A 27,360-nucleotide genomic window follows, 5' to 3' on the forward strand; every position below is an offset into this window, starting at 1 on the left:
GAGGGGGTACCTCATATTTATACTTGGACCGCCTAGAGTTAGGTGGAGATGGACGCCCCAGATGAGTGCCGTATGAGGGCAGATAGTGGGTACCCGCGGGGACGCTGGGGTGCTCCGCGGTTGGCCCTCGTATTTCCTGTGATTATTTTTAGTTGTAATATATAAAATCTTGAATTTTTATTGTTTTATTTATTATTTTGAATTTTTTGAATTTTTATTTGAAAATATATTTTATGATTTTTTATTTTTCTTTCAGTAATTTCTATCAATTTGTGAATTTTCTACAATTTTTGGCATTTTCTACATTTTTTGTATTTTTTCGTTTCTTGCAATTTTTATACTTTGATGCAATTTTTTGTATTTTCTTTAATTTTTTATGTTTTTTGAAATTTCTCCTTTATATTTTTATTTAGTTTTTTATTATTTTCTAAGTTTTTTCCTACACTTTATAATGTTTTATGAGAAATATATATATTTTTTGTCATTTGTTATGATTTGATGCATTTATTTTCATTTAAAAAATTGATTATTTTATGTTTCTTGGTTTTTGTTGTTTAAATATATAGTTGTATGCTTTTAAGCAATTAGAACAGAGAAAAAGTGAAAAAAAAGGTCTAATTTGAATAATTGGATTATAGGGTCAAATTTAAGGCTGAGTTAGGGTGTCAATTAGATGGTCAAATGGGTGGGTTAGAGTGGGTTGTGACCCACATTGATCCACTGACGTGGGTGGCAAATGGGTTAATGGGTCAATATGGGTAGGTTGGTGCTCAACCCACACCTAACCTAACCCAACCCACCCATCTGCCACCCTTAATACACTTTACATAATGTACTCGGCCACTCAGGTTTAAACCCAACCCAACTCAACTTGACCCTAAAATTGAGCATTGACCCTATAGACCATTGAGCTAAATAGTCCTTATATTACGATCTCCTTTGTTTATTGATTTATTGTGCGGGTAAATTGGTTAATCAAGTAATTGATCAATTTTCCCACATTCTTACACCACTATAATGGGTCCCACAATAAGCAAACTTTTAAGAGTATCAATTATTCAAAAAGCCTATACCCTCCTAGAGGGTGGGTAAGTTGTTTAGTTACCTACCCACCAAAAATGCTAATCCCCTCCTACTTGTCTCAACTTACTTAGCCAAATTTTACCTAAGAAACACTTACCCAAGTAAGCATGTTACCTAAGTACCGTAAAATGAACAAGAGTTGCAAGCTAAGGCTATGTTATGGAAGAAAGACTACACAAATAGGAGGGTTGCTCTTCTCTAAGCATCCATTAATGTTATAATTGAAATTCCCTAGTACATTCGATGATTTAAGTTTTCAATCTTAGCCATTAGGGGTGAAAACAAATCGACTTTCACGAGGTATTCGAACTCGACTTTTGAAAGCTTGATATATAGGATCATTTGCTAATCAAGCCAAGTTCGAGCCCGATAAAACTTGACTCATAAGGCTAGAAAAATAATTTTTATATGTTTAATTTTTATTTTTTATAGGAAGCTTGATTGTGAGTCAGACACAAATAGAATCGAGCTCAAGTTTGATATTGTCTTGGCGAGCCAAACTTGAATAGTTAGGTATTTGGCTCGGATCGGCTTGTCTCAAATCCACTCCAATTAGCATTCTAATAAACTGTTCGGTTTGCTCTCCCTATAAAAATTGGAACCCTAAATCAAGATGTGGCAATCTACCAACTATTGTATGTTGATTCATTTGAATGCCAATTATGTCCATCCAACTTAAATAGGATAATTGTTGATTCTCCCGAGTATATTTTCCATTTGAGAAAATAATCTCTTAAATTCCATCATTTGTTTTTTGTAAATAAATGATTCTTCCCATTTGTTTGTTTTACAAAATTTTATCTCAAAAGTAAATATCACATTTAATATTGTTTCTCATTCATCTATCTATACTACTATTAAAAGTGTAAATGAGGTCTAGATTATGGATTTTCTCTTGACTAAAATATCCTTACGGTTGAATTTGATGTACTTTTCCTTGACTAAAACACCTCTACTTTTGAATTCAGTCCTTTAAGGACATAAAATGTAATTTAAACTATTGCTTTTCCCTTCATTCAATTCTATCCCATTAAAGTGTTAACTCTCATTCTCCCTCCTTACATCCTTTATTTCAAGTATTTTTGTTATCTCTTATCTCTTCAATAAATTCTACTAATTAAATATATATCCAATAATTTTAACAATACAAATCCTATGTGTTTAAACCCAACATGAAAACTAAATTGTCCTTTTGTTTGTGTGCCAAGTGCATAGTTCAAAACTATATATAGGTTAAATGGATCAACCAATAGCCTATAGTTAAATAATAAAGGTTTAAAAATAAAAATAAAAAATAAAAAAGTTAGGCACATTTCAAAATTAGATATTATCATGTTAAGCAAAAAATAAGTATCGTAAATGAGAAGTATTTTTGTTACTGATGAAAATACAAAATATACAATTGACTCAAAAATGAAACCATTTTCCCATTCAAGCGGTGGATCAATGGTTCAATCTTTTAGGCCAAATTGGTCAGCCCACATTGTCATAATTAAATAACAAAAGTTTTTAAAATATAAACAATAATTATTAAAAATATAAGAAAGATTGTAGAAAATCTTTGGTTACACCCGTAATATTATGTATTTCATCGTATTAAACAAAAATAAGTGTGATAAATAAGAATTATTTTTATTAATGATGAAAATATAATAAAAATTTAAACTAACTCAAAAAGAAAAAAAAGAAGAAAACTATTTTTTTCCATCTAATTGGTGGTCAATGACCAATATGGGTGCAAATTGGGTGGGTTCAATTTAAACTTAAAGCAATCCACTTTGCAATTTTGGACCCACTTGGGTTTTTGGTTCTCAAGCCAGGCCTATGCCTAGGGTCAAAAGTTTGGACTTGTCTATATTTTTGTATTATGCTCAAGCCTAGGCTTAAATAATTTGAGCCTGACCTCATTACATACACACACATACATACATACATACATATACATGTTTGTATATATGTATACATATACACATACATTTATTGTTAAATTTTAGCATGGGGATGATTTACCAATCCAAGCCCTGCCCAACTCAAATACAACAAATTTCAATTCAGGCTGGGCCAAAGTTAGATAGATCAAGCTTTGAGCTTGAGCTTGAGCCTTAGTCCATTGCATAGAGTTGGGCCTAAGTTTAGTACAAACTTAACCCAACTTGCAATCTAATTTTAAACATTTGGATAAAATAGGTAAACCAATGATGCCATAATTATGGAAATTGTTTCTACAATTAATTATAGGTCAAGGAAATTAAAATAAAAAAAGAGATTATTTTTTGTTTCAAGTCAAATGGATCAACATATTATGTCATAATCATATATAAAAATTAAAAACTAAAGAAATAGATAAAAATAAAAAAATTATAGGAAAAATGTGACATATGTATAATATTATATATTTATCATATTAAACAAAAATAAATATAATAAATAAAAACACTTTTATTAACAATAAAAATACAATACAAATTTTAAATTCACTAGCGCACGATACTTTAATTACTTATATTTTTTGATGGATTCTCATAGTTAATAAACATATTTAAATTATTATTATTGTTATCTGAAATTGTCTCAATTTCATATTTATCATAAGATTTAGGGGCTGTTTGATAACAACTGAAATTTCGTGTGTTTGGTGACTTTGGTCAAGGTTACGCCTGAATCCTGAATTCCTGATCCAATGCACCCAAATCCAACTTTAGGGTGTCCTTTCCTTCCACCATTCGGTTTTCAAATGAAACCATGAAAACTGGAGGGAAAACACACCCACACTGCAAATGCGGAGAAGACGACTTCGGTTGCGCTCTTCTTCCGACGAAGAGGATGAACAAGACGCGGAGCAACAAGTTCAAGTCCTAGAGCCAGCCGTTTCACCTCCTGTAAATCTCATACTCGAACTCGATTCCCCAAATCCTACTCCTAACCCTAACTCTAACCTGGCTCATGTTTCTTCTGAAAACTTTCCCCTTGAAATTTCCGATGATGACTTCGTCGAGGTTCCCGAGAATCTCTTTCCTTCTCCTCCACCGCCGGTTTTCAACAATTCTTCTCAAGCAAACGATGAAAGACGACCAGAAACTAGCACAGTATCTGACTGTCCGGTAGATTGCTTCCTTCGGAGGCTAGGGCTCAGGCTGCGGAGTGAATGGCTAGATGCCTGCATTTCAGTTCTTCAGGGCTCCATCGCCGATTTTGGGAGTCTTGACGTGGCTGCGAAGGCAAAACTTTGTTTTGAGCAGTTCCTCTTTTCAGACATGAACTATTCCGGCGCTGGGATTCTTCCAGAAAATGTGCATTCCATGCATCTTGTTGACTTGGCGGGGCCCTTTGTTTTGCAGGTTTCTGTCAGCTACTTTTCACTTTTGGTGCCTTTACGTTTCATGTTCGAGATTAAATGCTACTTTTATTTGAATCGCTAGTTTTAAAACTGTTTTACAAAACAATATTTAGAACATTCAATAGAGATTGTCATTATTTTTTCTCATTTTACACTCATCGCTTATTCAAACCGAGTTAGAACACAACTATTGGTTTGGTTCTGCCGTGGAGGTTTGGAACATCTCATGGATCAAATTAGAAGACTTAATTATGAAATACCGGAAATTGTTACATTTCAATATCCTAGTATCATTTGGCCGACGTTTCTGATATAAGATCACTAGACTAGAGCACATTATGCTTGTACGAAATCATAATCGTTAATTAGGAGATATTTCTGTCTTCTGACTTCTAGCAGTTTTCTCCCCCAGGTTGACGAGATAGTTAATATCAGTTGTACTCTTCGAGACAGGTACCAGAATGCACCTTCCGGGGTTAAGAGATGCCTCAAGTTGTCCATGACAGATGGTTCCCAACGTGTTTTTGGCATGGAATATAGGCCCATTAAAGACCTTGAGGTTCTGTCTCCTGCTGGATTCAAGGTTGGGGACATAGTTTTACTTAATCTGTTTACAATTCTGATATTTGACTTTTTTTTTTAGTTCATGCTGTTTGCATGTGGTGGATATTTGTGCTCTCATTTAGAAAACCTGAAAGTATGGTGCACCTGGAAGGAGATTGGTCCAACCCTTCAATCTATCTAATGAGGACGGTTAAACTTGTCTTGGCATAAAACTCTTATCCCAGGTGCCAGACATCGTGGATTCATAAAGACTGCAACAGATTTGGAATTGTAGAACTCTTAAAATGCATTTGCAATGTGAATCTCGTATGATGTCCGGCCAACTAGCCGAGTTTTGGAAAATGGAGTTTTATTGTTATATAACCTGAAGTCTTTAACTGCTGTTTGCAATTGAGATCTCCTATAAGAGTTTACCTGATCAGATGATTAAAATTATGAGTTTTTTCTGTGGGTTTGACTCTCTCACATTTGAACAACAAGGGACAATGGTGAATTATCCCAAAAATGTGGGAAACTTGGATGGTTATAATTGTCTAACCAATTCAATGGTAGGTTTATTCTTACTTGATTGAATCTTCTTAATAGCACTCCAAACCCTCATGTGTGTGTGTATTTAATGGCTTGACAGATCTTGACAAAGAGTACTCTTGTAACTTGCAGGTTGTAATCCGTAATGTAAACATACGGCGTGGACTTCTGATGCTGGTCCCAGAGGTTTTGGAGGTTCTAGGAGGATTAGTTGAAAATTTGGATGTGGCATGCCAGAGGCTTGTCAATGAAGTGAATAAGCCACCTAGGGGCAAAAGGTATTTTGTGGTCAATGCAACACACATCAAGAGCATCCTTCTGAGTTTCATCTATAAGATTTATTCATTCTTTAAGTTGGCAGCAAACATCTTTCACCGGTTCACCCATATATAATATTTTAGAACATACATCATTTATTATTATATTTTTGATGTTTGCCTCGTAATGGCTATGAGCAATGTTTCTTGCAACCAAATAACTAGTTGTAAGACAGCGGATTTACCCATTAACCTGGTTAACCTGACATAAACTCGAGTTAGACTTCACCAGTAATCAATTGTTTACCAAATTAGAGCTATTTGCATCAACTTAAGTGCTAGAACTTTCTAGAATAACAATTAAAGGGTAAGATAGGCAAAAGCAAAATTCAAGAATATTCCTGAATATGGAGGTCCCAAACATTATAAATAGGGGTCCATACCCATATGGGGACCCATTAACACACATACACATAATGGAACCATTATGGAGAAGGAAACCCAGATTTTATGTTTCCTCCTCTCACCTCCCTCTCTCACTCTCCTCTATCTCTCTGCAACCACAGCCATTCTCTCCAGGCTTTCGGAGTCCGGCCAGCGTACTGGAGTTCACCATGCTTACACTAGTAACTTGAGGAGAGTAGTGAGGAGAAGGATTAGGGTTTTAGAACTTGGGAAGGCTAAGGAAGGGAACTAGTGAAGGGTTTCCCTCCTACAAAGAAGGGATCTCCATTTATAGGTGAAGCGGAATGCCTATGCTTGCATGGAATAAAGAATTTTAGAACTTTCCTAAGGCAGATATCCCCTAATCTGATTCAATGGGGACACACATTGGATTGCAAAGCGGATACCAACTACTGGTCTACACAAGCTATTGTTATTACCCCTTCATGATCTTACCATGTGTCACTTGTTGGAAGCTTGTGCAGAGCGCTCATGCTGTGCAGTGATCTTGCTTTCTATCTGTGGGGATCACAATTGTTTTCCAATCACAATAGTGACCAGCCGCAGTTAGTGACCCAGCCACCATTGTGATGCTGTGATAGGTAGCTGCAGTTATTCTAGAGGCGGAAGTGTACATGCATGTCTGTGGTTTAGGACATTCTTCCATGTCACTATGTCGATATGCGAGTCCATCCTCTTTCAGCACGAAAAAATACCATAGTTTCTCCACAATCTACATGACTCTGGTGGCATAGTTTATCTTCGCAAAACATTATTTAGACCTGTCATTAAAGGTGTGGTTTTGGGCTCCATGTGGATGCAATAAGTTTGCAAGTGCAAGGTTCTGAAAACAGTGAGAGATTTGCATAGAGATGGATATATGGATCTTGAGAAAGGGGTATCCTGTATGGAGATATGGTCTTGGAAAAATAATGAGCAAAAATCTGTGTTCTATCTAGAAGACATTTCTTTTCTGGTCAAAGTTAATTATATTACATCTCACGACTGCTTTATTGGGTGAGGCTGTTCAAGTTGTTGAAGGAAACACCGTAAAAGCTCTAAAGGGTATAAATGCCACTCCACCCCCCCATCCCCCCCCCCCCCCCCCCCCCCCCCCACAAAGAAAAAAAAAAAGAAAAACAAAATTTACCACCTTAGCAAGATCATCTAAAATTTCATTTATTTGATCTAGATGTTAATGAAACATAATCCTTGGATGGCCAGTTGAAGTTAGTCCCATTTGATTTTCCTCTTTAATGAACAAAGCTGCCTTTAATTTGTCCTTTACTAATGCAGAACAAGGACAGGGGCAATTCCTTCTTTGGCAACTAGAGCTACTCTTGCTGCTTGGCCATCCAATAATGTTAATGAGCCTGGCCATGCTACCAATTCAGCATCAAGGGTTGCAACCTCTCGAACATCTCAACAGGGTATGATGTACTTGTCAACTATATAAGGCATTTTTTTATCAGTGAAAGGAAATTCCATTAATATAAAGAGAATATATAATGCTTTCTATAACGAGAATATGAGATATGCTTACCCATAAATGTCTACCATACTACTATTTATTGTTTATGCACATTCTGACTTCTATTCATTTCTCATGTCTGTAAGATTAATGAACTATGAATAAGAAACCTTTCTCATAATTGTATTTGTTCAAAACTTCAAGTCACTTGTCCTTCGGAATTTAAGAAATAAGAGAGAGATGACATTTTTCTTTGTCTCCCCTTCCATAGATTCCTATATCAGCAATTTGATATGTCTCGTTAACAAATTATTTTTGCCTTTCTATTCATGAAACATAGACCAAACCTTCAAGAGGAAGAATGGAACTCTGAGTTCTAAGATGCCTGATGTGAATATGAAAAATTCAACCTGGCAACTGGATCTTTGAAAATGCGATGTTTGAATGGGCTTCCCATTTCATGATTTTTGTAGTTTATTTCTAGCAAGATCCTATTCAACCATGTATGCCATGTAGGCATTTGGGAAATATTGAAGAATCATGGTTAAATTAATAGGAAAATCATAAATGCAAGCTTACTCATTAAAAAATCTTGAGCTGATGCTATTAGTTGGTGTAGAGTGCAGAAAATAAGCAAATTTAATTTGAGGGACACAGAATCTTGTGCTTTCTTATATTTCTTTCTCTGATTTTGGTTGTAGGCTTGTGAAGGTGGATAAGCTTTGTATAGGACCTATAAATGAAGAAATCGCACCTCAATTGATTTCTTATTAGTAAAATGGATATTGATTATTGCTGTCATGATTATATGTTCATAATTAAATGATGAAATTATTCTTTGGATTACTCAATTTCTTTCCTGTTCTATCCCATGTTCCATAGGTGATGCTTTTTTTTGGATAATTTCTATAGGTGATGCTTTATCTGTGCCTAGCAGTGTTGGAAGAGAAAGTACAAGGGAGGAGTCTTCTGCCCCACATGGTAGGCCAATTGTTGTTGAATCTAGTTCACCTCCAGATGCTGTTTTGTCTGTACATACCAGTGTCACCCGAGAAGGAACAACAGAGGACTTTGCTGCTTTAGTTGTGCCAAACAGTATTACTAGAGAAAATTCTGTGGAAGAGTTTCCTCCTCCTGATAGGAGCCCAGATGCTAGATCTATTCAATCCCAAAATCTGGTTTCATGCAATGAGGGAATCCATACAGTTTGTCAAGAGGAACACCCTGTTATATTGACAGGTGACAGAGAAGTGCCTTTCACATATTTGGCTAGTTTGTTGGCAAAGTGGGCTGCAAGGGATGTTGAAGCATTCTTTGTTCAAGGAAAAATTAAGGTATCTATCATTTTAATTTCTCTTGGTTGGAGGGGTTCATCAGATTAAGAGTGACTTTAATCAGATTTGGATCCTATTGGATTTTCAGGTTTTTGAATTTTATCTGAATTTGCTTCATTAATATAGATATTGAATATACAACAAAAAATGCTTTAGATGGAAGCAATCTCCAAAAAAAAGCACCAACAGCTGTATCGGTTTGCCCGATACACCCATACCCACGTATCGAGCGTATCGATATTTTCAACCTTGTTCACATGTATTTTCTGCTTCTTTTAAATCTTATTTGAATATTGTTTTTAGTTTAGCATGATTTATAGTGGATTTCTGGAACGAAGCTCATATAATATTATTAGTACAGTTCTGTGATAAAGCATTTATGGTACTGATCCACACTTATAAAAATTGATGTAGTGCTTCTTGACTGGTGTAAAGAGATTCCAATTTAAACAGAGGTCTGCATTTGAGCTTCTGGTCTATGTTGATGATGGTAGCCTCATTTCAGAGATCCTTGTTGATCATTCTGTGAGTTTTAATCTTGAAAATTTCTCTTGTATCATTTTACACTCTGTGCCTAATTGTTGGCCAAATGGACTAATCTATTTTTCAGGTTGTACAAAAAGGTATCGGTCATTCACCTGAGGAAGTAACTACTGCTCTTTCTTCTTCAGATAATAAAATAGTTAATGATATGAAAGAGACCATGAAGCGATACCAGCTTTTCTTATCAAAGTTTGAGGTAATTACTTTCTACATACTCGTTAATTTTGAGGCAGATGTCTAACTGGAATTTCCTTTCCAGAAAAGAATATTTAGGTTGTGTTTGGTTTGAAGGAAAAAGTAGGGAAAGGAAGGGAATGGTAGGGAAATACCTTGTCCTTCAAACAAAACATAGCCTTAACAAATGCCCTGTAGAAAGAGGACAAGGGCGTAAATCTTTCTAAACAGGTTAGTTTATCTTCCAACTACTACATTAATGAAAACGTGTCTTGTTTTCTTCTAGGGTACTATGCTTGTGGAAATAAACAAAACATCCCCTCTACCAGTTGTCCTTGAGATGAATCCGGGGTGTTCAGAATCTGATGCATGGTTGCTTCTAAGAAGACTGAAGACCTCTGCAACTCCTCAAACCCCACGGTATCCCTGTTCAGATCCGATAAATTTATCTCCTTGACTCCAAAATATGTACAATTTATGTTTGTAAAAAGGTTTGTGGAGGCCCAAGTTCTGTGACAGCTGATTGAGTACTTCAGGACTTGAGCTGAATCCATTCATTCACAATGTGTCGACCGTTTAGGCCTTTTCATCAGTCACTGGCTCTTACGCTCGAACCGCCAAACTCAGGTAAACATTGACAGTTTGACACTGACAATAAGACCTTACACTACGTTAGACGGTTGGGACCATTTATGAATTATGATTCCAGTTTATTATATTGCAGCAGAGTTGCTTGATGTGGTCCATCTTACAAATGAAAAGGAAACAGTCTGCGAAACAAGAGTGATGGGCCTCCGCCCATCATCATCGTTGAGGATAACTGGAAAATGATTCTGGCCCTTGATATTCTTCTGATTCTTTTTGTTGGTATATATTACTAGATGGCATTACAAGAGAGTCAGGGGTGGGACCAGAACAGGATGCATGTGTGGTCCACTGGCCATACCACATAGTGCCTCAGTTCCGTTGATTTGATCCTGCACCTCCTATTTTGCGGTGATGCCAACTGACTATGAGTTATTAGTTCATCAACATCAATTCATCATGTCATCCTCACCCTTGCTATATGATACTCGCCTCTAGTATCACTTCTTCTATCCATACCCTAGAGAAACAACTCTTGATTATATTTTAATTAATGCTTTTTTTTTTTATTTTTTATTTTTAATGTTGTCAATCAAGATGTATGATTGTGTCATCTTAAAAGTTAACAACTTGTAAATTCATTGTTTCATCTTTTTTTTTAAGGTTTATTTACTTGACACGGTTGATGTGTATCTGTCGAACCGGTTGTCTCAATTCGGTTCGAAATGTGGTAGCGTTCATTGTCAACGTTTTTCTTGAAGGATAACAAGATGTTATATTAAAAGAGAAGAGAGATAAAAGTAGGCCCTTCAAAGATAACTTGACCACCAGTGGAGTTGTATCTATCCACTAATCCTCCTATCATTATGCTTGTAAATTATTTAAAAATAATTTGAAATCAGAAATCTAACTGTAAATGGTAAGTAGCATGATCACATTTGTTCGTATATACTTACAAAAAGATGTTGAAAAAGCTAAAATAATGGATTTTTCTTTTATAAACAATGTTCTCTGTTCAAGGTTGCCTTTGATCAGTGAGAGAGATTCGTGTCTATGTAAGACACGACCAAGTAAATAAAGAGGGGAGTCCAATTTAAAAAGTGAAGAGATGGTTCAGTATTTAGGTGAAAATGTGAAATATCAGGGAAGGTTTTATTAGGTCTTTTTACCCTTATATGTGTCAAGGGACAAGGAGTTGAAAAATATGAAGCTGACCGCTGACGTGAATTGGGACCGTTGGGTGTAATTTGAGCAACTTAACCCAACTTGAATCCAGGTCGTTCAAAACTTTTTAATCTTTAAGTTTAAAGTTGAGTAAAAAGAATTCAAAATGTAAATGCCAATGCCTCTTAGCATTTGTAAATTGCATAAATGCGTGGCATGTGCCTCTTAGCTGCAAGAGGCATCCCAGCATCTTGCATTTCTGTGGAAGGCACCGAAGCTCGTGCGATTTGTGTGGGTTGCGTAAGAGGTGTCTTGCATGAGGGCCACCAATGTTGAGGTGATATCCTCTTTGACATCAGGCAGACAATATCTACCTGGCAAGCCAAATCCTTCAGGCATATCAACAGACATAAACTGTGTGGCGCATGCCATGTTCAACTGGGCTAGGTCCATGAAGTTTGCATTATTATTTTCCTAATGTAATGCCTTAGAGTCCATCATGGATGCTGACCATATTGCCTTCCATCCTTCCTCGTAATCCAACGCTTTTTTTTTTTCTTTCTTCTTTGCTTTAGACAATTGACAGGTAATAGGCTATTGTGCAAAATCTACACGAAATAAAAATATGAGTCAATGAAAAAGTTAGATGCTAAATTTGACAATTTTAATATTTTTAATGTTTTTAACAATGTTTTGGAACTGCTGTTTATCCGGACGGTTGAACTGTTTGGCCTGAGAACCATTCAGGTAATTGGTTCTCTTTTAGATTAAAAACCGTTGAATTGGTCAGCGATTCGTTGATCTGGGTAGTCAAACTATCAATCCGTTCAATGGTTGACCATTTTTATTTTAATTTTTTTGTTGGAATGGGCCATCCATTTGAATTGGATGATCGAACCATCAATTTAGAAATTGGTGGTCAAAACCTTGGTTTCCTAAAACCTTGGCTTTTAACATAATGGGTATTCTGGCAACCCCAACTTTCTTAGAAGAGACAAAGATTTGATACTGTTCATTTTTTTATCAGCGTTTGGATGGTTGATAAAAGGAATTAGATAACACTCAAAGGGCATTTGTGACTTTTCAAATGTCACTTAATGGTTGATTAACAGACTAGTTAAAAGTACACATTGGATTGGCATGTTTAGAAAGTTCAAGTACTAAATTGTCGTGCTTTAAAATTCGAGGAATTTTCCCTTTAATTTTGTCACAAAGAGAAGGATAATTGTGAAGGAATTTCCAGAGTATTATATCATGGTTTTAAAAACCGGACTGGACCGAATGATTAGACTGGAAAAACTGGAAACCAGTCAAGTGATAGATTCCGTTCCCTAAAACCGTTATTTTACTAAAAACTGTTAATTTTATCAATAAATCACTGGTTTGGACGATCAAACCATTCAACGGTTTGACTGTTTTTTATTTTTTTAATTATTTTTTATTTTTTTTAAGAACGAACTGTCCATTCAATTCGAATAATCAAACCATTCGACCCAGAACCCAGACTGATTCGTTGTCGGATTCGATTTTAAAAAGCTTGAATTATACACAACCTTTGCGCTATAGTTACTTGACGTCACATTGACTGTGTAGGTGGGGGACCAAACTTGTGGACCTGCGAGCGAGAACACATTTTCTGCGACCACGGTCGCATTATAAATCCGAGATTCCCCGTGATTTTAGAATACACCAGTGTTCGGTGAAAACGATAAAATATCATGTCAAGTTGGTATCGGATTAAAACACTGGCGTGCTTAAAAATCACACGGGTCTCGGGCTTATACTGCGACGGTGGTTATAGGAAATGTATTCTCCCTGCGAGGCTGATCTCCTACCGTTCACATCTATACTTATGTTTTCTGCAACCACACTGGTTCAGGACAAACCCGAGACCTCCTTCTCCTTCTGATTCTTTTAATATGCAAGTGTTCTAATCACATAACGGTTTGATTTGATATTTTATTCGTGTTAAAAAATCACTGATGGTCTTTTTATTTGGCGGCACATTGATAATATCTTCTCGAATATGTATGTTAAATTCATACAGAGATGTTTTTAATGTATGGTTGCATTTTCGTGCTTTCACAGCGTGCAAAATCTTTGCTTGCAGGGAATTCTACAGCTGTTCCCACAAGTTCTCCATGTCCCCGTAGTTAGGTCGGTGGACCTTCTGCTCTGTCCCCACCGCAGAGTTCTCAGGGTTGTTTAATGTGTGCTATATAATGCCAAAAAATAAGGAATAAAATATTCAATCAGCTCCTCTCTCCACTTCAGATAATCGACAGCATTCATCCCTTGCCTTTACCCTTAGTACCAACCAGACCAACCCAACTGTATTTGTTTAGGTCACAATGAATGTTCTTTATCTTTCCCCTTTCATTCTTCTTGTAAACCACTAACTTAGAATTTGGATTCTTATACTCAAACTCAAAAGGGTAAATTGTTAGATCTCTTTTATTTCAATCCTTTAAAAAGAGGCATGAAAAAGTTCAAAATGCCCATATAAGTATTTTTGATCAAATTGTATATTTTCCAATTTTTTTCTTTATATGAATGGTTAGTCCAAACCTCTTCATCTATTTTTTGAAATTGATTTATTTTCCAAATTTGCCCTTCATATCAATAACACAAAGGTAAAATTACAACTTTAAATTCTCCTTTTTGTTGTTGTTTATAAAGTTTGTATTTTTTTTTCTTGTAGAAACCAGTCTCAATAGTGATTGCATGAGTATTTTGGATATTTTCATGCATTTTGTTAGAAGATTATAATAGAGGGGGTCTACTTGCAATTGCCAAAAAGTTCAGGATAGGTGATTGTAATTACCAAACTTCAAGGGAGGCTTCAACAATTTACCCTACCCAAAATAGTAAAAAAAAAAAGAGCAAGAAACTATCATATTCAGATTCATGGGATACCTACACTTGTGTTGAGGTACAACAATAAATACATCTAACTTTTTTGTCTCCATCATGGGGCTAAACAACTTGGGTGGTCCATCCCCAATCCTGGTAAAGTCAGACTAGACCTATTCATGGGCCGGGTAGCCCGATGGCCCGTCCCCCGGACGAGCTTGAACACAGATTTGAGCCTGTGGGCTTGACCTCGGGCCTAAAAGCCTGGCTCGAACTTATTTCGGGTCGAGCTCGGGAATTGTCAAAATAGCCCAGCCCGAGCCCGACCCGGCCTGACCTTTAGGTTAAACCAAAAATCCTAACCCTAAATATCCTAACCCCTCTCTTCTCACTCATCTCTTTCTCTTAGTCTTAGCTGAACCCTAGTTCTCTCTTCTCTTGGTCTCCCAAATTTCTTCCTCCCTTAGCCAAACAATATCACGATTGGTAGAGAAGGCTGATGGAATACCGAGCTTCATCTGCTCCTCTCTCACTCTGTCAAACGAGATCGCTGTCGCAAGATCACCACCGGTAGAAAATAGTGATGCATAGCAAGGTTCGTTCACTCTTCCCTCACTCTGTCAAACAAGATGATGCTACCAAAGTCTTTGTCGGTGGAGAACCCTGGTGGGATAGCAAGATTCATCCAATCCAGTTAAATAGGAGTTTTCTCTCTCTCTCTCTCTCTCTCCCTCTCCCCCTATGGTTGCTCGTTCAATTTTCTTTTCTTCTTTCGGTTTTTCAGAAAACAAGGGTTCTTCCTCCCTATGCTTTATCAACGTGAATACAGTCACGTGAGCTCAACACCGGTGACCATCTTTCTGTTAGTCGGCAACAGGTCGAGCTTCGAGCTTTTTATTAGGATCGGGCTCAGGCCCATTGATCGGGCTGGGCTCGAGCTCGGGCCTAAGAAAATCTTGTTTATGAAGAGTAAAAGCCCGACCCAAGCCCGGGTTGAGTTCACTACAAAAGATTTTCTTAGGCCCAAGCCCGGGCTGAGTTCGCTACACAATTGGGGAAAACTTTGGCTGCCCACTTTGGGCATGAATTGCCTGTCCAGTATGACTAGCATAATGCTATGTCATATCATTAATCTCCTCCTCTCTCCCCCTTCCCCTCCCCCTAGAAGATGCATCCTGTAGAGAAAGAACTCTCATTTCACATTTCAGATTCTATCTAGAATCTATTAGTCTCACCAAGGAAATTGTAGATTTCAATCCCAACAAGGTGTTCTTTTTAAAGCTATAAAGCAATGGTGTTTTTCACTATTTTTATCTTGTTTAAAATTCTATATGTTTGTGTTCTCCTCTGTTCCCTTTATTATTGTTTTTCCTTTTCTTAAATTTTGTCATGGTGGTTGCATAAGGTGTTTCATTTTGTGTAGCGTTTCTTTGTTTGAGGTTTCTGGATCTCAAGAGCCAGGTAAAGATTGAATCTATCTTCCAGGCAAAATATTTGACCAAAGCCACCGAGAAGAACACCAAAATGATCCCAAGAGGATAGATTTTCTACAGTATGGATGGTTTCAGAAGATAAGAAATTCTCTCTTTCTTATATCTATGCCTGTGTTTGGTTCCATGGGCATTTATTGAAAAAATGCCACCACATCAGCACTACATAGGCGTTGGCGTTTATTGCAGATGAAGCAAAATGGAACAACAGTTTGGTTTCACCGTTTATCAAATAAATGGTAGAAAACTAAAATGTTTTGATTTTTGTGCATGGGGCATTTGGGGAAACACCAAATTCTTGTTTCTCCCAACGCCCCAGCGTTTATTGAAACCAAACAACAAAAACAGGAAACATTTAAAGTGAAAAAGTAAAAATAAACATTTCAAGTGAAAAAGTACAAATAAACAACATATCCATAAACGCCCATAGAACCAAACACATACTATATCTTTTGTCTCTCACTTTACCTGTTCTTAGAGAACTTTCCCAACCTCCCCATTTGGTTTGTTCAGCATCGGAGAAGAAAGAAAGAGAACCAACATGAAAAACAAAACAAAATATAATTTTAACAGAGATTATTAACTCAACTTTTCATCTCATTAGTTCAAAGTGTCTCAAGTAATGTGACATACTAGAGTATTAGTGGTCAGCTAAAGTTTTCCTAGCCAGTTGGCACCTTGCACAATAAATATATACCTACATTTTACAAGGGTGTCACACAGTATATATATAAATATATAGGGAAGTCTCTACTTTTTTCTCCTTTTTTTTTGAATTTTGATTTTTATTCCATGTTATTTTTAAAATAACAAATCTTCCTAAAATCTCTCTCTCTCAATCACCTAAACCATCTCCTCTTCTAAAATTTCTCCTAAATTATCTCACTCACCTAAAACTTTCTCCTAATCTATGCATTAATAACACTTTACTAAATAAATTAAATTTTAATAAAATTAAAAGTTATTAATTCAAACTCAATTTAAATTCAATTTTAAAATAATATCAAAAACACAAGATGGGTTTAGTATGAGGTTTCTTTCACCCTACCTAAGACCCTCATTTTTCCATATCATCATGCTCTTAGCCTTTGGTCACATCACCTTGCTTCCCATTTGACTAATGTAACAAAGGTGGAAACTTCCCAAATATTTAAATATTAATTTATTTAAATACATACTTTTTTAATATTTATTCATAAATATATAAAATTTTGAAAATTAATTTATTCCTATCAATAATTCTTGAACAATAAATTTTTAATATTTAAATATTAATTTGATATTATTATATGAAATTAATTATATATTAGTATTTATCTGAAATTGATAATTATTTCTTGAAAAATTCAGTAATTTTTAGATAAATATTTATTTTAAGTTTCAAAAAATTAATTTTAGCAATTTTAGTAATTTCCATGTAATTTCAGAAAATTATTAATTTTGATAATAAAAATTAATTTTTGATATTTTCATTTGCATTGGCTTTTGGTAATTGGTAAATATTAAATTGGAAAATTATTGAGGAATTTTGATTATGTTTATAATTTCCGTAACTATTCAAAAATTTTAATATTTTTAGTAAATTAGAAATAATTTTCATAATAAATTATTGGTAATTCACGTTGGCTTTTTGGAAATTATTAAATTGGAAAGTTATTGGGGAATTTTAATATTGATAATTATTTATAATTTCCATAATTGTTGGTAGTTTAAATTGGCTTTTGGTATTTATTGGGAAATTTTAATTTAGTAATTTACATTAACTAATTTTCATGTTTTTGATAATTTAATTTAGTGAAAGTTAACTTAAAAAAGTCTAATTTACTGAAAATTGTTTATATTTTCAGTAATTAATTAATCATAAATTCATATTTTTTTTGAAAATTATTTTATTCATATCAATAAATTTTGAAAAATTTATTCACACCAATATTTGTATAAAATGTATTTTAAGATACTCAATTTTTGTTTCCATTCTTCATTTTCTCTATTGTATGAACAACAATAAAATGATAAATAGAGGTTTTTTATTAATTTATTTAAACATCCCATGCCAAAGTGTCCATTGGTTAAGGTATCCTGTTGGTTGTAGCATAGACTTAGAGTCGAATGTAGTTTGCATTAGTGGTGGGGCTTTGGATTTGGGGGATGATTCCCTACCCCATGGAGAAACAATTTTTAAGCCTTCCCTGTGCTTTGACAGGTGCAAAGAAAAAAAAAAGACTAACATCTTTCGGATTATAAATAAATAAATTATTCTGCTTTCTGATTTTTAACTTTTTATGTGCATTGCACAGGGGACGGGGCCTTAATATAGTTTCCTACTATACTATACCTTGGCAAGCGGTGTAATAAAACGTTTGTGGGCAGCAAGACCTGATGACCAAATTATTAGAGATTTGAACGATCTTGTGGTGACCGGTGACACCTAGGCTATAAAGAAAAAGTAAGAAACCTATACAATCTTTGTAATTAAAGGTATCCAAGGTCTGAATTAGAACCTGCCTGCTGATCTATCTGAGCTATCTTATCAACCACCCAGCTTATAACAAACTTAATTAAATACTTGTCAGAAACACAACAACTCAGTCGGTAGCATGGAAAAGACCTTGTCCTTAAATGTTCTGTCTGTGACAATTAATTGATCAGTTGGTTGAAGTTGTAACCCAAGAGGCCGGAAAACGATGGTTTTTTTTCTTACTTTAGAGTGAGAAATGGTGGTCCTCTTACAGCTTACTCTCCAATTCAACCCCTCTCTCTCTCTCTCTGGTCCCCCAGGCTCCAGCCAAGAAAGAGATTTTTGCTTGAGTAGATCTTAAAAATGTTGACTCGGTCATATTTAAGTGGGTCCAAATCGGTGGAGATCCTCTGCTCGTTAGAGTGGTACCATTTCACCTGTAACCTGGTTAGTGACTAAAAGACTCTATCTGCCCACAAGAATTCTATCCACGTCTATATACAACACACTATCTTTGTGCATTGGGAACATCTCCCCGTGGATAATAATATCTGGGAGGATGAAATATTCTTCATGTGTGATTGCAATGCTATGTGGATAGAGATAAGCAGAATTCTTGTGAACAGGAGATCCGAACTCTTAACTAAAATGAACAATAGAAGAAGGGAGACATGGATGAACGAAGCGTCATGATGTTTAGGAAAAGCGAGTAAGAAATCCTATTCGTGCAAAACCTTGTAATGTGTATTATTTTTTATGTATATACACCATACATAACTGAGCCTTAACGTACGTCAGTCAACACAAGTCTGAACTGTTTGGTTGGGCGGAATTAGGATCCTATTACCATTTCTGATGGAATGATAATCCCCAAATTGAGGGGTTGGTCCTTCCCTCGTCGGTTCCTCCCCCTTCCCTGTGAATAGAAGTCCATTCCATCCAATTATGGTTTGGATTTTCAGTATGAACCAAACAGGTGAGGGGAATAGTTTATTCTGATTCTAATTCCGATTACAAACCATTCCAATTCTGAATTCTGACTGTAAACCAACCAAATGTACATTAGATGTTCTTAGATATATATATATAGCACCCACGGCACATACACTGTTGTACTGTTATTTCAAAAGGGCAAAAGCTAATCAAATCGCTAATGAATTGTATATCTTGTAATTTAAGTTGACACTTGTTCAAAATTACCTCGAACCCTTTCTCTTGTACCAACATTATACATTTATATATGATAGAATAGAATCAAAACAGAAATGCAACCAAAACATATATATGGAAAATGGATAATATGAAGGAGATGAGAGGACCCTCTTGCTCTTGGACCCAGATATATAGAATGATGGAGGCAAGTAGGCAACATCTATATATAGAGATACGAGGAAGAGAGAAGTCAGTAGGACCCCTTAGCTTGAAAATTTAATCTTTTTTTATTTGAGATGATAGGATTGAAGAAGGATACAGGAACTTCTTGCCACCGATTGCGTCCAAAATTTTCTTGTTTCGTGCATTTGTGACAGGCGTACCCGACTTGGTTACATAAAGGAAGTGAACCGCCCATTCCAACAACGTTGGGCACAGGAATTGGATGAGTATCAATACTTTGAACCACGGTGGCTCTATCACGTACCTCTCTCCTCGGCATGCCTTGTTCACTATGGATTCTGCGCACTTCCCTACACTCAGAATTGGGAGTATGCCTATTGATACCTGCCCCACCCCCAACACCAACAACCATTCTTTTAATTCTTTTTTTCTTTCTTTGTTGTATAATATCAATATCTATGTAATGTATGTCTTGATTAAGACCTTGAGTATAATTAATTAATAGAAAAAAAAAAACTCAATTAAATCATGAAGGGGATGATCTTACGTACATCTCTCATTTCTTGGTTTACTTTGACTACACCTTCATTGTCTAGGTGTTTGCCTTGGCTCATCTCCGATTCTATGAACCCAAGAGCAGCAATAGTTACTTTCACATCAGGTTCCAATTCCTTTCTCAATCTTTCGTAAAAGTTTATTACTGCCGCCTTACTTGCCTGTGAACCAGCAAAAAATACATGCAAGAAACGATATTCAGTTCGAAACAATGGAAAAAAAAAAAGGAGAAGACGAAATAAATTAAAATACAACTGAGCTGAAGGAGAAAAAAAGAAACTAAAAGACTGAACCCAATATAATTGAGGAATAGAAATGGTCTTCGTAAGATTTTCTTACACCATATAAACTCAAAGTTGGTGAGATCAACCAGCCCGAAGATGAAGCATTGGCGATGATCTTGCCTTTAGTTTTTTTGAGGTGAGGAATTGCAAACGAAGTGGTATAAATTGATCCCCAAAAGTTGATATCCTATAGAATACGATAGGCACACACAAACTTTCCCACTCAGTTTTGCACCAATGCCCACACACACACGGAGACAGAGATTGAGAAAGAGAGAGGGGGGTTATTGTGAATAGACATAAATAATTAATTATTACCATCAGAGGTGTGAAATTCCCAATACCGGTTATGTCTTCGAATGCACAAAAGCTGATGATCCCGGCATTGCACACCAGATGATCCACTGCGATTCATTATCAGACTCTTCAATAGCATTATACATAGTAAATCTCCTGTAAGTATAGTTGAGTTGAAAGTTGAAACAGGTATCATGAATCATCCCCCCCCACTCCCCCATGTATATATTTCTGTCTGTCACTTACATCGACCGAAGTGGTTCACGGCTTCTTCGACAAATTTCTTGCATTCATGGACCTTGGAGACATCTGCAGGAACAGCCAGAACATCAGGAGAGCCCAGCTGAACAGCCTTCCTAGCTACTTCTCGGAGGCTGTTCTCCCTTCTCGCCACAAGGACCAGAGAAGCTCCTTTCTTGGCATACTCATAAGCAATGTGCTGTATGATCGATCAAAACTTTTTAACATTAGCCAACTAATTAAAAGAATCAAATTTAAGATGGAAAAAACACGATAAAGAAAAGAAGACAGAACAAGTATGGATGGCGGTCAAGATTCAAGAACCTCTCCAATCCCCGAAGAAGCTCCAGTGATGAGAGCAACTTTTCCTGTCATGTTCTCTATGGGTAGGGCTGGTCTCAAGAAAGAATAGATGAAGTTGAACAGGATTACAAGAGATAAGGTGAAAGACGAAGTGAGAAGAATAAGGGGAGGAAGAAACAAGTGCATGAGCTTGTGTATCAGGTTCATGGCTCTGCTATAACACAAAACAATAACAAAATTAAAGACAAAAACAATAACGGAAAAGCAACAGTAGTCCACCTCATAGCTCTCCATCTCCCCCGCCCTGAATCTCCTTAATCTGTTTCACAATTGATCACGATTCAATAGCTGAGGGGGAGATGAGGCTGTGATTGGTCGGATATGCAAATGCAAGAGGATCCAGGCCAGCTTCCAAATAGAAATGTAATAAATTATCAACAGAAGAGGGGAGGAGGAGGGATAGTGGAAGAGTAAGAATGGATGGGTGCCATGCTTTGCTTGATGCTATGTACTCACCCACCCAACCCAACCTACTGACTACTGAGTACTGATTACTGAACTAGCTAGCTACTGAGCGAATCGCCCGTTACTAGCTCTAGTATCGTCGCCATTTGTGACGGAATACTGCTTAGATATTCCAGTGCGTAAACCCGAGACCACACTTTAGCAATGTTCACTAAACAGGGGTTGGTTTATGATTTAACATTTAAGGGCTCCGTGACCGTGAGCATGATATAATGGGGCATTCCCGTGAGGGGAGCATCTCGGCCATCTTAGCAAATATAGTGCATTAAAAGAGCAAAAACAAATGCAGCTAACATGGATCTGACCTGGAAATTGAAGACTCTTCAATGAAATGGGTAGGTTTGTTTGACTTTGTAGAGATAGATGATTAATTAGAATTAGAATGCCGGTAGAACTGAATCTGATACTGAAATAGTGAAACCCCACCTCCAGGCTCCAACTAATTCGTGTTGGGGTGCTATAATAGTTTCCCAGCTGCCCTGCGTCAGTGCGTCTTATTAACTTCATTAAAATTTATCTAATATTGTCTCTATGCTTGTTTGTTACTTCATGGAAAGCTAGATGTTACCTGTCATCGATCAAATTAATATACATGGAGGATTGTTAATCAATCAATCATATTCATAGTTTCATACCCCTGCTGGACCCCAATCATAATAAGTAACATTTGGTATGTGATGGGAAATCCTTTTGATCGACTTAATTAAAAAAGCATAGTGGATGGATATGAGCTAAATAACTAAATATACATTAAAGAAAGATATTAATAAAGTCACCAACCGAGGTTGATGCAAATAAAGGCACATAGGTCATTACCCCAACTGCCCCTGCCTGTATATATGTGCTAACTGTGAGTTACAGGTGGCTTCTAATCCAAACAGTTGGTGGGTGGACATTTAAAGTGGTTCGCATTTCGCATGCTGATTAAAGCTTGTAAACTGGTTGACACATTACTTGACAGCGCCTATTCATCAGCCCCAATTACTAAGGTTCAAAGTATCGAAATTCTTTTTTTTTTTTTGGAAAATTTTTGAACCGTATCATTTCATTTTCAAAAGATATGATAATGCTCCGTATCGAGCATATGGTATCGATACTTTGAACCCCATTCCTAACTGGATGTGGGATGATATTACTACATCAGATGTTGAAAAATTCCTCTTTTCTTGTGTTGAAAGTGAAAAATAAGTTGTTTTTGTTTTGGAAAACATGTCAGATAAAAACATATTTTTAAACATATACATAATCAATCATTTCTAAAAAATAATTTATTTTTGAAATGAGCAACAAAAAAAACAAGTTCACATCTACGCCCAACCGTGGGGTACAGATCTGAACTCTATAAAGCCTTGTATTTTTTATTATTTTATATATATTTATGTTGTACATATTTATATTTAAATTCTTTCCAAACTGAACCTAAATGATTATATACCTCAGACCATCGAAATCCACATGGTTTTCAAACATAGGGTCAATACCCACACGGATACAAAATGACCGACAAGTTTTGGTGATTTCCAATCCAACCATCCGATCTAATCCGATTTCGAAAACATTGAGTCAGACAATAAACTCTCCCAATCCCAGTCTTCTATTCATCCACCACCTCTGCGAAGTTTGTAAGGCTGCAACTTCACCCCCGCTCGAATGGATTAAAATTAGGGCTGAAAAGTATAAAATATAAATCCTACTTTTAACTTTGGGTTGGATTAAGGCTGAAGCCTTGATAATCCTAATCCAACTCAGGGTGGAACAGGGAGACCCAAGGGAATCATAGCCCACACAACTATGTATCTATAAATGTGATACATGTATGTTAAAAAATTTAAGTTTAAAAGCAAATATTTTTTAAGGCATAATGATATTGAATTAAGAAAAGTATTTTGTAGACAAAAGAAAGAAGAAAAGTTGTGCTATTAGACCTTAATAGCTCATTAGGGTACTTGCATTGCACCCGCTATTAGTACCCACAAATAGGGTAAGGGTACATCTGTCTTCTAATTAAAGATCTTGTACCCCTAATAGAGTTTGCTTGCTTAGCAATGTAATGTTTATATAACAACTGACTGGTTAATTAATATTATAAGTAGTGTCCAAATGCAGAGCCATGAGTAACTCGAACATCATCAGAAGCCTAGCTCGAAACTTGGGAATTTAATCAATCAATCGGCCCTGGTTTCAAGCGATTGTATGGAAGACGGGTAGAGCAAGTTGTTGGCAGCTGTGTGATGGAGGATTTTCTTGGAAGGTGCGTCCCTCTGAGAAGTTCCAGGGGGGGTGACGTAGAGCAAGCGATAGAACCATTCCAGCACATGGGGACATACTACTTTCCACACGAACATCACCCTGAACCACAACGGTTGGGTCAAGTAGCGGTCTCCCCTGCACGCGCTCTTCACGATTGCCTTGGCACACCCCTCCGCCTTCTCCACCGGGAATGTGCCAACCTCAACATCTCTCATCTCTTGATCCACCTGCATTTCCCCTTCCTTCGTTAGGAACTTTCCCTGCATCATTTCCGACTCTGTAAACCCTGGTGTCACGATCGTTATTCCGATATCTCGCCCCAATTCTACTCTCAGTGTCTCATAGAAGTTTATCACTGCCGCTTTGCTTGCCTGCAATAAGTTGCTTGCATGTTATTAACTTAATTGTCAGTTATAACTTGTAACCCCCCCCCCCCCCCCCAACCAACTGACAAAGAAAGAAAGAAAGAAAAGAAGACAACTTACATTATAAACACTCATTCTAGGCAAGGGCAACCATCCAGCAGAAGAAGCATTTACTATGATCTTGCCTTTGCTCTTCCTCAGGTGAGGAACTGCGAAATACGCGGTATATACTGATCCCCAAAAGTTTGTGTCCTTTCAAGTTGATTGCAAACACACACACACACAAAAAGACATCAACCGAAGCCAATCCTCAAAGAGTTTCTGTTTCTGCATCAATAATCTACGGGTCCAAAGGGATGAATTTCCATATCTTGAATGCCAATCCTCTCTGCTTTAATTTAGTGCTTAAGCCTATAATAATAATATCCCACTTCACTGGTTTTAGCCCGGGCTAAAACCGTGAATCATAAGCTTCCAATTTCCATGTATTTGCCGTGGCCCCACCACGACATCAATTCATCAAATCTAATTCAAATTCAAACATTTTGTGAACAAAATTAATTAAAAATTACACATTTGAAGCTTGAACCACAAACACAACATTTTGAATCAGCTTTATTATAGTGGGATACAAATACACATGCCTATATTTTTAAAACCAAATATAGGGTGGATCCATAACCAATCCACTAAACGATCGGATCACCCTCGATGGGATACCATTTGCAGCTCTTAGCTCTATCCTAAGGCTAGCTACTAGGTTCGTAACTGAAGTCTGAAGAGCTGGTCTGGTTCGATTATGGACTCTGATCATTGGACTTTTCACTGGACCCGGTTTAATTTCAGGTGGGCTTGGAAACAAAATTACAAATAAGGAAGGAATGAGATGAGAGGACCAAAAATAACAAGAAAGCAAAATTAAGAAATAGGTGGATAGACGGATTACCATAATAGGTGCAAATTTGGTAATATCACTGGAATCTTCAAACATACATACCGATGCGATACCAGCGTTACTCACCAAATGATCCACTGTACATGTCAAGCGAAAGCATTATTTAATTATTTATTAATACATAAGAGGCAATATGCATGGCAAAAGGCAAACCTTTTGGCATTTGCATTTCACCTCCGGGACCGGGAAGTAAATAGAGAGCAGAGAGAAATTCCTGTGTTCATGCATGGTTTATACTGTACATACTTCTGCCGAAATGACTGATTGCTTCATCAACGAATCGCTTACAATCGTCGACCTTGGAAACATCCGCTTGGACCACAACAACATCGGGAGACCCAAACCCACGAGCTTTCTCCGCAACCTCTTGAAGACAGTTTTTCCTCCTAGCAACCAGTAATAAGCGAGCTCCCCTCTTTGCATACTGGTATGCAAGTTGCTGTGGCAATCCCATGCACATAACAACGCCAGAAATTTAAATCAAAATCAAGTTTAATGAGATGAGATATTAATATCTTTCAATTCAATTATTCAACACACTAATTGGAATACACAGAACAAAACCTCGCCGATGCCTGAGGAAGCGCCGGTTATGAGTACAACCTTGCCCGCCACGTTTTCACTGAAAATCGCTCTAAAAATGTAAAAGAAACACTTGGAAACCAGAAAGGGTGGTAAGAAGAGGATAAGTGTGATAAGGGTGGTAGGAGGAGCCACTATGTTCATGAACTTGTGTATCAGATACAGATACATGGTTGCGTTATTGGATGGAGAGAGAGAGAGAGAGAGAGAGAGAGAGAGAGAGAGAGAGAGACGAAGTGAGGAGGCGATGGAACTTCCGATGTTTATACTTACGAACGGGAGGTGATACTGATGACGATGCTGGCATGTTGCATGGGAAGCATATGACACGTTAACAAAGGAGTGATTGCTAACGAGAGTACGTGGCTGTTTAGCATTTCCTTTCACTCTATGGTGTCGGTATTCGGTAATGGGCTCCCTAACCCTGGTGTTATACCATTGCTTTATGATTAGAATGATGCAGGAGTAGCCATTTAATTTTAAAGGAAATTGTATTAAATCCATCATCACTTTTTATCAATTCTTTTATACTCTTTATAATAATTTTTTAAAACTTTTAAAACTTATTGTATCAATGAGATTTTATTTTTTAAAATTCACCATCTGTTAAAATACCGTTAAAGTTTATTGATTCAAGTTGTTCACGTCAATCTAAGTGCAAGTTTTATAATCAAACTACTCCTGAGAGTCATCTTGTTAAATATTTTTTAACTGAAAAGCGCTTAAATGCCTAATCCTATTTCATATATAATATTCCCGCTCACTGAGAGCCTTTGTTGCTCTCAATGTCCTAAAGTGTTCTTACTCTCAATGTCCCAGAGTGTTCTTGTTAGCTTTGGCACTTTCACCAGATTTTTCCACACAGCTGACACGGTCACTAACATTTGTGGCAGCAAAGCTCTCCTTAGCTTCTATGTATTGGGCCTCAGTGCAGAAATTGTTATCAGGAGTCGTTTCTGATAGAACCTCCTCCTGAGTGGTTGCTAAGTAATTGGGTACTTCTTCCTTCTGCAAATGGTCTTGGATTGTCTTGCGAGAATGCTTTTGATGCATAGTAGGAGTTGTTGGATAGTTAGTAGTCTTGGTATTGTGATCCGGTGTGGTCACATATGAAGTGGACGAGACTCCATTACTCGATTGTTTTGGAGAAGACCGTGGCGGTGATTGAGAAGAACGAGGATTTGTTGAGACGGGGAAGAGTTAGAACCTAGAACGAAAGCAAAATCATGAGGTTTGGAGGAAACACGAATTGCATCAGGCAGGAATTCCTTAGAGCAATTTGATGTCGAAACTGACACGCTGCAACTCAACTCTTCAAAGATAAAAAGAAGTACACAAATGGAAAGTAAAAAATAGAAGCAGAATCATGAAGTTTGTTGATCCG

General features: G+C 36.6%; 3 protein-coding genes across 11 annotated transcripts; 1 reads left to right on the forward strand and 2 right to left on the reverse strand.

Annotated features, from left to right (window-relative positions):
• The first annotated feature begins 3,691 nt into the window (after positions 1–3,691).
• Positions 3,692–10,978, forward strand: RMI1 (recQ-mediated instability protein (DUF1767)). Of its 7 annotated transcripts, none has more exons than XM_088984272.1 (9): positions 3,692–4,421; positions 4,833–5,003; positions 5,645–5,790; positions 7,510–7,643; positions 8,597–9,018; positions 9,433–9,543; positions 9,629–9,757; positions 10,022–10,362; positions 10,463–10,978. In XM_088984272.1, the coding sequence occupies exons 1-8, from the start codon at positions 3,861–3,863 to the stop codon at positions 10,190–10,192; spliced, it is 1,845 nt and encodes a 614-aa protein (XP_088840398.1). In that variant the 5' UTR covers positions 3,692–3,860; the 3' UTR covers positions 10,193–10,362; positions 10,463–10,978. The 7 variants fall into 7 exon arrangements, with proteins under 7 accessions (XP_088840398.1, XP_088840399.1, XP_088840397.1 ...); XM_088984273.1 differs by having other exon boundaries at positions 3,698–4,421; positions 10,445–10,978; XM_088984271.1 differs by having other exon boundaries at positions 3,698–4,421; positions 10,460–10,978.
• An 8,446-nt stretch (positions 10,979–19,424) lies between these two features.
• LOC148853462 (11-beta-hydroxysteroid dehydrogenase A-like) lies at positions 19,425–22,065 on the reverse strand. 3 transcript variants are annotated; one of them, XM_088984279.1, is made up of 7 exons: positions 21,816–21,999; positions 21,321–21,510; positions 21,003–21,195; positions 20,778–20,863; positions 20,515–20,646; positions 20,172–20,336; positions 19,425–20,004 (listed from the first exon to the last, which is right to left on the reverse strand). In XM_088984279.1, exons 2-7 carry the CDS (start codon positions 21,504–21,506, stop codon positions 19,714–19,716), a joined length of 1,053 nt encoding a protein of 350 aa, XP_088840405.1. In that variant the 5' UTR covers positions 21,507–21,510; positions 21,816–21,999; the 3' UTR covers positions 19,425–19,713. The 3 variants fall into 3 exon arrangements, with proteins under 3 accessions (XP_088840405.1, XP_088840404.1, XP_088840406.1); XM_088984278.1 differs by having other exon boundaries at positions 21,321–22,065; XM_088984280.1 differs by lacking the exon at positions 20,515–20,646 and having other exon boundaries at positions 21,321–22,049.
• A 1,812-nt stretch (positions 22,066–23,877) lies between these two features.
• On the reverse strand, positions 23,878–26,230 carry LOC148853463 (11-beta-hydroxysteroid dehydrogenase A-like). Its single transcript, XM_088984281.1, has 5 exons — positions 25,959–26,230; positions 25,641–25,833; positions 25,386–25,471; positions 24,560–24,691; positions 23,878–24,445 (listed from the first exon to the last, which is right to left on the reverse strand). The coding sequence occupies exons 1-5, from the start codon at positions 26,145–26,147 to the stop codon at positions 23,990–23,992; spliced, it is 1,056 nt and encodes a 351-aa protein (XP_088840407.1). The 5' UTR covers positions 26,148–26,230; the 3' UTR covers positions 23,878–23,989.
• Between the last annotated feature and the right edge of the window lie 1,130 nt (positions 26,231–27,360).

The sequence above is a fragment of the Nelumbo lutea genome, chromosome 4 (genome assembly GCF_056320005.1).
Source record: "Nelumbo lutea isolate HS-2025 chromosome 4, American lotus-T2T, whole genome shotgun sequence".
Classification (NCBI taxonomy): Eukaryota; Viridiplantae; Streptophyta; class Magnoliopsida; order Proteales; family Nelumbonaceae; genus Nelumbo; species Nelumbo lutea.

Coding starts and splice junctions, on each gene's coding strand:
- RMI1 (XM_088984272.1), top strand. CDS start 3,861: ATGCGGAGAAGACGACTTCGGTTGCGCTCTTCTTCCGACGAAGAGGAT. Junction 7,644..8,596: donor CTCTCGAACATCTCAACAGG/GTATGATGTACT, acceptor TAATTTCTATAG/GTGATGCTTTATCTGTGCCT. Junction 9,544..9,628: donor AGATCCTTGTTGATCATTCT/GTGAGTTTTAAT, acceptor TCTATTTTTCAG/GTTGTACAAAAAGGTATCGG.
- LOC148853462 (XM_088984278.1), bottom strand. CDS start 21,593: ATGGAGAGCTATGAGGTGGACTACTGTTGCTTTTCCGTTATTGTTTTT. Junction 21,196..21,320: donor CTTCTTCGGGGATTGGAGAG/GTTCTTGAATCT, acceptor TCGATCATACAG/CACATTGCTTATGAGTATGC. Junction 20,337..20,514: donor CAACTTTGAGTTTATATGGT/GTAAGAAAATCT, acceptor GCTGGTTCACAG/GCAAGTAAGGCGGCAGTAAT.
- LOC148853463 (XM_088984281.1), bottom strand. CDS start 26,147: ATGTATCTGTATCTGATACACAAGTTCATGAACATAGTGGCTCCTCCT. Junction 25,834..25,958: donor CTTCCTCAGGCATCGGCGAG/GTTTTGTTCTGT, acceptor GGATTGCCACAG/CAACTTGCATACCAGTATGC. Junction 25,472..25,640: donor AATCAGTCATTTCGGCAGAA/GTATGTACAGTA, acceptor TGACATGTACAG/TGGATCATTTGGTGAGTAAC.